We start from the raw sequence: 14,686 nt of genomic DNA, 5'->3' as shown, positions 1-14,686 counted from the left end.
ACACAAGTTAAATTATACAACTGGGCAGTGGCGATTTCTCTTAAGGAGCACAGGAGCAGTGCACCACCTCTTCAAATAACACACGTTTTTAAAGTTATATCAATGAGCTGCAGTAGACTATGTGAGCGACATAATTCTTATTATAATACTATGTAAAAATAACACTGCACGTGCACTGTTCTTGTTGGCGTCTGGGACTTACGTTTACCGCTCGACACTTGTGGCACACTGTTCCATTCGAGCATGCGCAGTAGTACTGTTTCACTGGCAGGCTTTGGAGCATGGTACAGTCCATGAGGATTTACTTGTCTAGTCCCTTTTAGAAAGAGGGAGAATGCTCACCATCTCTCTCTACCCTCATTTATGATGGTCGACACTCCTTCAAACGACCACGAGTTACCAGTGGCAGCATTCTCTTCCTCTTCAAATTCTGACTCCACTCCGCCAGAAAGTTCGTCCATGTCCGTGTCGTCCAAATTGATTACGAACGAATAATAAATTTCCATCTACAAGTCCATCCTTCGCCCAATAAAATTTTTCAACTTTTTCTACGTGTTTACAGGCCTTCCTCTAAGTTTCTTCCGTCACTTTTGCAAGTGCGCTCATTTTTAACCTGTTACACACGTTTTTTAAGAATCCTATTCGGGGGTTTCTTTCCTGGAGATCGCAGCACGCTTCCAATTCCGCTTCCGCTTTCTTTTGTTTTTTTAGTTTTTGTTTTTGTTTTTTCTATTTTAATCCTGTTAACACCACGAGATGATATATCTGTCGCTGCAGCAGTTCTTTCGATAAAACTCGGCACAGATATTATTTGTTTTCCGCATTTCAGTGCCTCATATTCTCCAGTAAAGAATTTATATGCCTTAATAACCATGTTCATACCGTCCGACTTCAAGGCTTTCCCGCGTTTTCCCATATTGCCTACCATTATTATTAAATACAAGAGCACAACACTCATTACAATATTTAAGGTAACAGTGAAACCATGCATCTCCGAAAACATTTTAATTTGTGAATTATATTATATTAAATTGGTACAAGATACAAACTCGTCCACACCTGTGGAGTAACGGTCAGCGCGTCTGGCCTCGAAATCAAGTGACCGGGTTCGAATCCCGGTCGGGGAAAGTTACCTCGTTGAGGTTTTTTCCGAGATTTTCCCTCAACCCAAAACGAGCAAATGCTGGGTAACTTTCGGTGGTGTACCCCGGACTCATTTCACCGGTATTACCACCTTCATTTCATTCAGACGCTAAATAACTGAGCTGCTGATACAGCGTCGTAAAATAACCCAATAAAAAAAAGACACAAACTCACTTCACTATTCACAAAATACTACTAACTAATGAACTCAACCCCGAGACGCCACTGAGAGATCCACTAATTGGGTTTGCTAAAGTGTGAAGGGAGAAGGGAGGAGAAAGGGAATTCCAAGAATTGTACAAAAGGAAACCTCTTGCCCGTCACATCTGGTGGTAATCGGTAGACAAGGACCTCAGACAAGGACAGTAGAAATCACGCCAACTTAATCCTCATGCACTGTAGGTATAATCTTTTCGCTGTAAGAAAAATCCTAATGTAAACAATAGCACGTGACTGAAGTGAGGCTTCATTGGCCACTGTTTGGCGCCATAGATTCTCAATACATGTTCCCGCCTACTGTTGTATATTCTGTTTCATGTTAAACATTTCCCGTTACTCGTCAGGTAGGCCTAACCTCACTACTATGCATTCATTTGCTTAGGAAACATTTACTTTATAATTACAGTAATTAAATTATTTTTTAAGTCTTATGTCTTCACAATGGACAGTTGAGGATACAGAAGCCATACTTCAGTACCACGTGCTTACGTGAACTACGGTACGAGCTCAAGTGACGCCAGCTTGTTACAAGAACAGACTACCTCGGTGTTACTGTTGGGTGTTCATCCGCGTTCATAGTACATAACAAAATATAAAAGTAGCTTTTCTTTTACATAGCGTTTTACGTATGAGTGAAGTTAAATATTTCATCATATTTAACAACTAGAATTCAATTTTTTATTTTCAAATAATACAAGATTGTGGTTTCCAAATACGAGCTATATTTTCCTGCGTAATGTGAGTGTTTCGACTGGGAGCCAATCACGGGTATGACAGCCACGTGCTTATGTTTACATTAGGATTTCTCTTACAGCGAAAACAGTATAGGTTTACAGTGAGCGTAGGAGGGGTTAGGAGCACTTTCAGATGTGTTCTCAAGCTCGTCCCATCATAAATGCTACAATGAATAGTGTGCAAAATCTGTTAAATGTGTAATTTTCTATAAGACCTTTACACGAAAAGATCAAAATAAAGAAGATTGGTAGACCTACACATGAATTAAAATTATAAGTGACGAAGAACAGTAATAGAGAAGTGACTAGAAAATTCAACATTCGGACTTAAGATATTATTCACAACCGGTTTTGCAGAACTCTATCCCCAACATTACAAGTCTAATTATTAGTGCTGCTGATTGATCAAAATATTTAATCGATTAACTATTTGAATTTAATCGATTAATCGATAGATTAATAGAGTTTTAATCGAGTTTTGGTCGAGTAGAAAAAATGTTTCAATATACTATAATACATAATTATTGTTAAATTTAACTTGTGTTCGGTGATAAGCATAAGTATTAAATGTTATATATCTGTATATATTGTATCGTTATATTACAAAACAACTATTTTAATTACTTAGACTACTAACATATTTATTATGAGGCTTATAATTTATTGTGTCAATTTCTGCGGGAATTTTTGAGACAGCATAAATAACAATAAGTATGAAGACACGCCTAGTTAATACTGCTTCATCCATGATTTTAAACATGTAGGCTAAATGCGTTCATGTGCTCCGAATTAAGTGCCGCTCTACGTTTAGAAACAATGTTTCCTGCATCACTAAACACGAAAAAAAAAAACCTTTTTTTTCTGTCAATCACTTCTCCACGATCATTCAATTTAAATCCAAACGTATCACCGAGTTTACATCTCAAATTCTCATATGACATAATGGAGATTACACTTTTCACAAACCACAGAAAACTGATTTTTTTTTCTTTATCAAACTAAACAGAAAGCCTTCATATACAAACTCAATAGAGAAACTGCAACTGCAAAAGTACAGCGGTCGAAACAGAAGACTGGCCCCTATTGTAATCGTCGAATTACCAGATTTTGGAAAGAGAAGAAGATAGTTACGCTCTTACTTGCACTCAGTGTAGACATGGCTATTTTATAAAGGATCCCAGAGAAGTATGTATTTCATATGCTAGGAAGATGAGCTGACAACAAGGTGGAAGTTTTCTTGGAAAATCATAAAACTTAATAAGGGTTTCGCATTGTGTCTCAACTTTCAATAGAGGTAGACTAGGTCACTGTCCTCATATCTCCATCTCTTTCTGAAGTGTTTGTGCAAAGATTTTCCCTACGCTACCTGGTTTACAGTTAGAAAATAACAGTACTATTGTGCTTTTAAGTAAGCAATATCCGAGAGAGAAATATTGTCGTAATTTTTAGTATGAGTTTGTATTACCAAATAGTAATTAATATCAACTACAACCGCTTAATTTTAATCGACTCGATTATTCGATTAAATATTTTTGATCAATTAATCTTACATAGGTTGGATAAAAAGTAATGGCAACACTGCTGTCACGTGACGATGGTGCGTTCGAGAGTTGCCAGCTGTATGGACATGAACATGGACTGTTAGATGAGTTAGTGTAGCCAGCGGCGACAGTACTCTGTCAATCTACTGCAGTGTGTAGAACGTTGACTTTCATAGGGATAGTGCGAGCGCCCTAATATCATATTTACAAAACTAGAGCAACGTTCCTGGATCAAAATTGAAGTGGCACGAGGTCGTAGTGCACAAGAATGTTTTCAGGGACTGCGTGAAGCATGTGGCGATGCAGCGTTGCCATATCGCACAGTGGCACGATGGGTTAAAGCGTTTCGGGAAGGCCTTGTTGGAAGTGCTGTGAAGGTGATGTTCATTGTGGCGTATGACATTGATGGGGTAATACTGCACCACGCTGTACCTCCAAGGCAGACGGTAAACGCGGACTACTACTGCAGGTTCCTGCAGCACCACCTTCGTCCAGCCCTCAGGAGAAAACGACGACACTTGGGGGTACAGAATCCCATCATTCTTCATGATAATGCAAAGAGTCACACCGCTGCTGCTGTCAAGGACCTCTTGCGCCGCTGGCAATGGGAGATTCTGGAACATCCTCCGTACTCACCCGATATGATCCATGCGATTACGATCTTTTCACAAAGTGAAAGAACCACTGCGAGGGACCCGGTACAATACCAGAGATGAACTATCCGTGCTATAGGGCGGTCAATACGGAACATCAACAAAGATGGACGCGCTGATGGTGTACAACGCCTTCCAAACATTTGGCAAAAGGTAATAAATAAGGGGGGCGACTATATAGAAGGTACGTAAATGTTGTACCCCTGTGAATAAAGCCATGCCAGAAATATCGAACTGTTGCCATTACTTTTTATCCAACCCAAGCACAACAGAAATTGATCGATTAATCGATTAAATCCCACAACACTACTAATTATGAACTTCACTAGAAATCTTAAAATGGCCGAAATCAAGTCGAAACTAGTCATTATCTGAGGTGAAATACTTTAATAGTTTCAATTAACACAGGAAAGTTGTTTATATTAGAAATTCACCAAATAGTTACTGGTAAGAGAATTAATATTAAGCTAGAAAATGCTAAGTTAAAGGACTTCTTTGTTTTCATTCAACTACAACACTGTGCCATCGTTGCAGATCAGGGAGCCAGGTTGGCCATGGCAGGAATGAGTCTGTAGTACATGTCGATGCCGCGGAGGAAGACGTCTTCGTTGAGGAACTCGTCATGGTCGTGCAGACGTATGGGTGTGTTGCACATCGGGGCGAAGCCCAGGGTAGGAATTCCAACCTGAATGAAAGAACACGCCGAATTGGAAGGAGTTCCAACAGTGTAACATTGTAAAACAAGGCGGGATTCATGTTAAGGGGGTGGAAAGCAGATACCGCCGTGTTCTTCATAGTGAAGCTCTCCCCTAAGGTCGTCTCCATTGCCAACCGAAGGTAAGCAAACTCCATAATTAAGAAATCCGAAACAAGTATTGGAGGACGAGTTTGTTCGTGATCTGTTTCTTCTAGGATTCATCCCAACATTTTTCTTATCGCTTTAAGGGGAGAGTTAAAGGTCCTAACTGACAAATATTGAAATTTAGATTTTTTATAGTATCTGAGAATATGAATCTTTCTGCTTAATTTGGTGTTTGTTTTATTAAATATTTCAATACTTAACTATACCAGCATTATTGTATTTTTTATCAATTTCATGAAGTGTTATTGTCATAGGGCCAAAATTAAGCACAGATTTAGGAAACTGAAACATTATGTAATTTATATTATTTCAATGTACCGAAGTACATATGATATTTCCATGCGATATTCTGCGTCATCATACGATGAAAGAGTAATGGAACGGAGAAAAATTCTCTCCGGCGCCGGGATTTGAACCCGGGTTTTCAGCTCTACGTGCTGATGCTTTATCCACTAAGCCACACCGGATACAACCCCGGCGTCGGACAGAATTGTCTCTGATTGAGTTCCAATTCTTGGGTTCCCTCTAGTGGCCGCCCTCTGCACTACGTCATAGATGTCTATGAACATAGGACCGAAGTCCATTACTCCGTTCCATTACTCTTTCATCGTATGATGACGCAGAATATCTGCATGGAAATATCATATGTACTTCGGTACATTGAAATAATATATGATATGCGTAAATCACTTCGTGATTTAAGACGGCGCTTATTCCGTCGGATCCCGGCCAACTAGTCACTCATAACGAGTGCACCTCAGCACATGTGTGGACTTCGGTCCTACGTTCATAGACATCTATGACGTAGTGCAGAAGGCGGCCACTAGAGAGAACCCAAGAGTTGGAACTCAATCAGAGACAATTCTGTCCGACGCCGGGGTTGTATCCGGTGTGGCTTAGTGGATAAAGCATCAGCACGTAGAGCTGAAAACCCGGGTTCAAATCCCGGCGCCGGAGAGAATTTTTCTCCGTTCCATTACTCTTCATCGTATTATGTAATTTGTTTGAGTTAAAAACAAAATTTCCATTTTTTAATGGGTTTCTCATTATTTTAAAAAAATCAATAGCCTTAATGCACTCTATGGCTACTTTCATAAGGAAGTTTAGGAACAGAGAATTTCAATATACTACTTTCTTTGATGGTATCTAAGATCAGTGTTTAAATATATCCATTCTAGATTAACAAACGGTGAGAGTTTTTGAAAAGAGAGCAGTGAATATTACATTTTACATTTCTTTGACACAAAACATTAATTTCCACGATTTCTGGCGAATTAAAGAAACTTATTTCTAGTTAACGGATACGCAGAAGATTCTTCCTTACGCAGTAAGCCCCTCTGTTTATGGAAAAACGAAAAACTACATCTTGCTTTGTCCGGCAAGAGTACACTTACCGTTCTCAGATAGCGGCTGTCACCAGACGGCGGGCATATTACAGGCTTAATATTTAGTTCCCTGCAACATCAAAATTAAATTCTTATCATACATTAAATAAGTTGTGCTAAGTAATCTAATCCTATTTAGACCTATGATTATCTCTTAAGCTCAAGTAACACAAGTTCACTATACAGGGTGAAAAGTAATTAAATCGATAAACTCCGAGAGCTTGTACAGGGTGCGTCAGAAAGAACGGATGGATTTCACATGGCAAGAAAATTGTAAAGATTCATCAAATCAAAAATTTATTGTTATCAACATATTCACCAATACATGCAGTTTATTTATGTAAAACAACATTATCCATATGATGTCCTTGGCTTTCAATACAGGCATCGAGGCGTTTTCTGATGTTCGCCATCACTTTCACAGTCATAGCTGGTGCAATTGCCACGATTTCTTCACGAATCGCTGTCTTCAGTTCGTCCAGTGTATGTGATCGATGTTTACAAACTTACGCCTTCAAATGGTCCCAAAGAAAGAAGTCGCAGGGCGCAAGATCTTACCGTAGCCTCGGACAATCTCAGTGCAATAGAATTTCGTCCAGGTGATTTCTTCTTTAATGTTGAACCTGTGATATGAAATGAAGCCTCCCACCGCAAAATTGTATTCCGAGTTGGAATCCTAGCTTGACATCCGATGTCGAAATGAGTCCTGAGTGGCGATCACAGACTCTTCATTTTTCAAAAATGTCTCTACGATGAAAGCACGTTGTACGTCAGACCAACACCATGTTCTCAACTGAAACTGCATTCTCTGGCTGACCCAACAGTCGTGGTCCCCCTCACTATATCTCTCTCCTCGTTGCGTATCGATAGTTTGAAATCCATCCGTTCTTTCTGACGCACCCTTTATTAGACACTAAAAGAAACTATTTTCTCTAATGTCATATTTTCCTTAGAGACTTTATTAAACCGGCAGAAGGCGTATGCATTCTTCAGTTCATGGCGACTCTACAAATTCACATTTTGTCGTAGTACGTCTTGACCAAGTGCAGTGCTTCATTAAACCGGTCTGGTGGCGGATATTTGCTGTAGAAGGGGAAATAAACGATAATCCTGAAATCTTCATCGCGTTAGACAATCCATGTCCCACCGATTTAACCTTTGTATGGAGGTAGGCCTATTTTTGAACATCTTTTGCAGTGATTTTGGTGTGTAGGCCTAAATGTTTTATAAGAGACTCAAGCAATAGAGCATGGCAATGGTTTGTGTTACCTTCAGATCTGGTGTTCTTGGGAAATAGTGCCTCACAGCACAATATGACATTAGACAAAACTGTTTGTTTTGGTGTCCCATACAACCTCCCGGACAGGGGCGGCCCGTCCTTATGTGCTACAGTGCTACAGCACAATGATAATTTTTGCTCAAATGATGTATTTGCAATACCACCATAGTATCTGATCTGCCATTTGGCAATTTCCCGTGGTTATGTTCATGACGCGTTATAGAGTTTTTATACCATTAAATACGAGAAAAATTTGTACCGGCACCGGGAATCGAACCCAGGACCTCTCAGCTGTGCGCGCTGAGTGCTCACTAACCAACTGAGCTATGCCGTGACCCGATTCACGACGCCGGCCGAACTCCTCTCGTAGTATCGTGTTACGGCCTTACTGCCTGCACTTGACGATACACGTCATATATGTACAGGAGCGCATATTACATGCCTTTATGGCCATATTCAACAACGGCCGGCGTCGTGAATCGGGTCCCGGCATAGCTCAGTTGGTTAGTGAGCACTCAGCGCGCACAGCTGAGAGGTCCTGGGTTCGATTCCCGGTGCCGGTACGAATTTTTCTCGTACTTAATGGTATAAAAACAAACTGACTAGTCATACTAGTCGAGCAAAATATAATGAGGTGGGCGAGACCTCATTCATATTTGATACATATATGGCGTTATAGAGTGTTTAGTCTTCGCTCTTAGCTCTTTGGTGCCTCATGGGGTACATTGTGCTACTCAAAACTCTAAATGAGAATGTAGACAATTAATGCGCATGTGCGAAGCTGAAATCACTGCCCTGATTGGCTATTTTTACGCGGGGAAGTGCTGTAGTCAGCTTCAGCACAACACAGCTTGGAGATTGCAAAAGGAAAGCGTAACGAAAGAATACTTGTATGTGGAAGAACTCGGAACTGTACAATGTATTTGGTAATTCAAGTGTTCGACTGCTGCTGCCGTCTACATGCTTTTTGAGATTCCTCCTGAATCAGTCAGCAAGAGACGGGAGATAGAATCCCAGAAAATTGGTGCCAAGGAAGTATGTGACCGTATAATTCAGGAAACTACTCATCGTTTCCAGTCTTTAAGCTATCTAGACGCAACGAAATTGTTAAACAGCAAATTTTTTGGCAATTTTTCGCATAGCCTAATTTTCCTGAACGCGAACTTGAAGTTGCTGTCAACAGCTATACTGTATTGAACAAAAGAGTGTTAAAGACACAACTTTGAGTTCTATACGGAAGACCCGACTTCCGGAATATAGATGGCTGTTCAATTGTTACAATACATAGCCTCCAACAATTCACAGGATCCATTCTGTGAAGTAACGAAGTTGTTAATTATTTTGGTTACAACACCAATGATCACTGCTGAGTTAGAAAGATGTTTTTCTTGCTTAAAACGCATAAAAACCTTTTAAGGAACACTATGTCCCAGGATCGCCTCACTGCTCTTGCAATACTGTCAATAGAAAAGAGTGTGATGTCCACGATGAAGGGTTTAACACCAGGGTAATTGACAAGTTCTGCAGTAGGAAGGAACGTCGTATGGATTTCATATTTCGTCACTAGGCGAGTCTCAAATTAAGATAAATACATATAAGTGCATACAGTAGGCCGATATAGAAATTGTAGCACACTCATTATTTTTACCACCAGCCGCTACTGCTCCCGGAGTTTGTAGGTTTAATTACTTTTCACCCTGTATAGTGACTCTACAGCTACCGATAATCAATTAATTGAACTCTGTGGCTCTGTAGAAGCTTACATGGCGTCGCATTCCTTTTTGAAGGCCATCCACCACCGGTTACGCTCATCCAGTGCCGTAGGTTCGACGCGTGCCTGCTTCTGCGAAAACGTGTAGTACGTCTCGGGTCCGGCCTCCTTGCACCACGCCTGCAGCATTTCCTCCATCTTGTCGTGGTCCTGAGTCACGGCCACGCGGATATCGAACGTGACTTCGAACTTCTCTGGCACTAGATCGCTGCCAGCGTCACCCCCCTGCACACGTGAAGACGATTATTGTCCACCCGCAATCTACTGTCGTTCCTTATCCCACTGTCAGTCATTATTCCCTGGAAATAACTAGCCCTCCCACATACCACTTGCGCACAGATCTTGTTTCTCATGAGTCATGAGCAGGCTTCGAGACTTTGGACCCGATACAATAAGTTTACTATGCTTGTACTATAGGTTGTTGACTCGCTGCAGGTAGTGAAAGGAAGAGATGTGTTGAGATAACAACGTTGCTATTTAGAGTAGAATACGGTAGTATGGGGAAACGCACACATATGTACATTCTGAAAGTAAATATATATTACACAATGACAATGTCTTTTTATTTTATTTTATTGAGTTATTTTACGACGCTGTATCAAATCTAGGTTATTTAGCGTCTGAATGATATGAAGGTGATAATGCCGGTGAAATGAGTCCGGGGTCCAACACCGAAAGTTACCCAGCATTTGCTCGTATTGGGTTGAGGGAAAACCCAGGAAAAAACCTCAACCAGGTAACTTGCCCCGACCGGGATTCGAACCCGGGCCACCTGGTTTCGCTGCCAGACGCGCTGACCGTTACTCCACAGGTGTGGACATGACAATGTCAAAAGAATGTGAAAAGCATTTACTCTCCTGTTTTTATAAGCATTTGTGTTTAATTATACACAGTGTCAATGGTGGAAATAAACATGTAGCAATTTTAATTTCTTCATTTATCCTATTGGTCGTCTTTAGGAAGTGCAGTTACAGTACCGAATTGCAATGTACTACAAGATACATTTTCAGTGTCTCAAACGTAAATCTTTTTCAGTTGTCTACCAAACACAGTTTGTACTGTGAAAAGCTGCGCTCTACGTCGCATGACGTGATAGGAGTAAAACGGAAAAACCTAACATCATTGCAGTCTCTACAGTCCTTCATTCTCGGGTGACTCTATGTCCACTAATTTGCTGTATATATTAGACAATTTTCTATATCCATTATTTTTACATAAAATTGATTTCCACTTCTGTTTTACACGTTCAGTAACCGGTGTACTTGGTGTCTCATTAATTCCTCAACTAATTTGAGGGCTTCCGGCATCTCTAGCTCTAACTTTTCTAACCGTGTAATAGTTTCAGACACAGTTTGAAAATAGGTTTGTATGAAAACCAAATTATTCATCAGAACCTTCAAATCCAGAGCGTTTTCCTTTGCGTATTTGTTGTCATTCATTCTACAGTACCCCCACCCACTGCACGCTTTACCATTATACTCAGTACGCCGTTATGCAGATTTCCCACTGAACTGTTCTATCGGGTCCGAAGTCTCGAAGCCTAGTCATGAGCAACCCATTGCTATAATTCCAATTTCAACAATGTAACAAAAACGACTGTATGATCGTAATCTACAGACTTTACATTGATATTAACATATTGTGACGTCATTCGCTTCTATCATGTGACCAGCGAATAGGGATTATAAAGAATGGACACTGAGCGAATTTTCCTGTGTTTTGTTTCCCTGTGCGCAGCGTTTAGTTCCACTTTCAAACGCTAGAGGTTAGTGTAATCGAGCATACGCTAAGATAATAATTGAGAATAGACTTGAGACACAGGATCCAAACATCGCCTACTTTATTGCATAATCCAGTAACGCTTTGCTTCAAATAAATTCAAATTAACAGCTTTTCCTTATTTCTCAGTGACAAACTTGTTGTAATAATAATATTTTATATTTCAGATACAATAAATTATATTATGAAATAATATAATACGTTATAAAATTAAGTATCGAATTCGTTTAATTTTTGTATATAATATAATATAGGTATATGGTTTTACTTCTCGTAAGAGTTTTGTTTTTCCATTTTCAGCGCTATCAAATCATTACATATTTTAATTGTTGTTGGGGTCAACGTCTCAACTCTCATTATAAAGGACCTCTAGAGTCTGGACATTACAGTTAATGACGGATTTATTATTTTATGGATTCAATTTATTTTATTTGGGTACATAATGTACCTAGATGTATTAATTATATGTGTTATATTTCCGCTGTGTCGACTGCTAGCTGGTGTGATGTCAGCGCCAACTCTAGGGAGAAAGCAGAATCTCACGCTTCAGCTGGCTTGAAGGTCATTGAAATCAGCCCGGCTACATCAAAGGTACCGACGCGAAGTGTCCATTCTTTATAATCCCTATTCGCTGATGTGACCACAGGCAATGTTTGCAAAATGGCCGACAACGAAGGTTCGTTTCGACCAACGCTTCTATACACTCAATAGGTTATCTCATTTTTCATTAGCCAATCAAATGGCTAATTGGCTTATGACGCGCGAAGAGTCCATGCTCATTGGTCCTTTATTTTCAAATTGATAGCGACATCAGCGTGCATTATAAACATAACAGCCTGAAATAAAAACATTACAATGGGTATAAACCAATTGTGTACGTATCATGGCATAATATAAATACGTTGAAAGTGTTTATACCGTGTATATAAAAGCTGTACTTACTTGTCACTGCATTGTTTTTTTGTATTTCTTAACAATTCGTCTGCTCTCAGTGACTGCCGTCCGTTTTCGTCTGCTAGTTTCCAGTCTTGTGTTTAAAAAATTCTAACATTGAATCTTTTTTAATAACTCATTCTAAAGTTTGGAAAAAGGAGCGTGTATCGGTAATGAAATGCCAGCCACACGTTCATTTACAATAATCATTATAACTCAACAATGAATTGTCACTGGAAGCTTTTATGATTAACCCACTGAATATGCCATAAGGACAAAATGTCATATCATTAATATAAAATCAATATAATGAGAATTACAGTGAAAAAAACATTATTGGTATCAGTCGCTAACTCTCCACCCCTTTGGTATGCGACTGTTAGTATAAGTAGCATGATTATTTTCTTAATTGTAAGTTACGTACGAGCCAGCAAAGATTACAAAAGAAAGAAAATAATTTGAAAGTTAACATAATATGTTAATATATTATATGAACCTAATCTAATTATTATGCAAAGCTGGTATTAACGTAAGCTACTTGCAGTATATAGGCCTACGTGATTTATTTAAACTTACCTGTAGGCTTTAACATTCTCGGTCGTTTCGGCTTTATTTTCATTAAAGCTGCTCGAAAATCATGAACAAAATCGTCGTTTTTAAAATTACCAGAGCATAATCTGTTTGCATCAAGATTGAGTTTATCCTGTCTTTTGCACGCAATTACCTATTTTTTTTCTAAATCCTAAATCTTTAGGAATGGTAAAGAAAAACAACTCTTTACTTTTATCGTTAGAATTGTTGCATACCACAACAGCACACCTTTGACCTCTTATAATGCATTAAAAACACCATAAACAAGAAAAAACACGAGATACTGCTTTGAAGCATTTGAGCTTTGGCGCGCTCAGCTATCTTGTGACGTCAGAATCGCTCTCCTTTCCCCGTCAATCCCTCGCTAGCAAGCTCGATAATAATGCAACCTATCGACACCTAAGAATGAAAACCTCGTAAGTCGACTTTTTTTCGAAAATCCGATTTTCACTCAAATTTATAGGAAAGCCCGTGCTCTTATGGTCTACAATTGCAAAACTTTCATTTTTATTTCTTTTTTCATGAAAAAAGAGAAAAATTGAAAACCACGTATCTCTTTATGGGTTAATTTTAAAACGGAAAGCGCGTATCTGTAGTCATTATAGAAAATCCGACTTACGAGCCATCTATTTGAATGTGAAAACCTTGTATGTCGAAATCATATAGAATTTCCGACTTACGAGCCACCTATTTAAATGTGAAAACCTTGTATGTCGAAATCATATAGAATTTCCGACTTACGAGCCATCTATTTAAATGTGAAAACCTTGTATGTCCAAATCATATAGAATTTCCGACTTTCGAGCCATCTATTTAAATGTGAAAACCTTGTATGTCGAAATCATGTAGAATTTCCGACTTATGAGCCATCTATTTAAATGTGAAAACCTAGTATGTCGAAATCATATAGAATTTCCGACTTACGAGCCATCTATTTAAATGTGAAAACCTTGTATGTCGAAATCATATAGAATTTCCGACTTACGAGCCATCTATTTAAATGTGAAAACCTTGTATGTCGAAATCATATAGAATTTCCGACTTACGAGCCACCTATTTAAATGTGAAAACCTTGTATGTCGAAATCATGTAGAATTTCCGACTTACGAGCCATCTATTTAAATGTGAAACACTTGTATGTCGAAATCATATAGAATTTCCGACTTACGAGCCATCTATTTAAATGTGAAACACTTGTATGTCGAAATCATATAGAATTTCCGACTTACGAGCCATCTATTTAAATGTGAAAACCTTGTATGTCGAAATCATATAGAATTTCCGACTTACGAGCCACCTATTTAAATGTGAAAACCTTGTATGTCGAAATCATATAGAATTTCCGACTTACGAGCCATCTATTTAAATGTGAAAACCTTGTATGTCGAAATCATATAGAATTTCCGACTTACGAGCCATCTATTTAAATGTGAAAAACTTGTATGTCGAAATCATATAGAATTTCCGACTTACGAGCCACCTATTTAAATGTGAAAACCTTGTATGTCGAAATCATATAGAATTTCCGACTTACGAGTCACCTATTTAAATGTGAAAACCTTGTATGTCGAAATCATATAGAATTTCCGACTTACGAGACATCTATTTAAATGTGAAAACCTTGTATGTCGAAATCATATAGAATTTCCGACTTACGAGTCATCTATTTAAATGTGAAAACCTTGTATGTCGAAATCATATAGAATTTCCGACTTACGAGCCATCTATTTAAATGTGAAAGCCTTGTATGTCGAAATCATATAGAATTTCCGACTTACGAGCCATCTATTTAAATG

At 38.9% G+C, this 14,686-nt stretch overlaps 1 protein-coding gene across 2 annotated transcripts in view; it reads right to left on the bottom strand.

The window, feature by feature from the left end:
• Positions 1–3,921: 3,921 nt before the first annotated feature.
• LOC138697620 (aminoacylase-1-like) overlaps positions 3,922–14,686 on the bottom strand; it is a 30,903-nt gene continuing 20,138 nt past the window's right edge. Inside the window, exons 6-8 of one of the 2 annotated variants that reach the window (XM_069823021.1) lie at positions 9,580–9,812; positions 6,547–6,607; positions 3,922–4,975 (exon numbers count right to left, since the gene is read on the bottom strand). In XM_069823021.1, coding sequence (XP_069679122.1) covers positions 4,826–4,975; positions 6,547–6,607; positions 9,580–9,812 — 444 coding nt within the window. In that variant the 3' untranslated portion in view covers positions 3,922–4,825. The remainder of the gene's footprint in view (positions 4,976–6,546; positions 6,608–9,579; positions 9,813–14,686) is intronic. The other variant, XM_069823022.1, reaches the window with a different exon arrangement.

This window comes from Periplaneta americana, chromosome 4 (genome assembly GCF_040183065.1).
Source record: "Periplaneta americana isolate PAMFEO1 chromosome 4, P.americana_PAMFEO1_priV1, whole genome shotgun sequence".
NCBI lineage: Eukaryota > Metazoa > Arthropoda > Insecta > Blattodea > Blattidae > Periplaneta > Periplaneta americana.
This window is presented reverse-complemented; position numbering and strand designations above follow the sequence as displayed.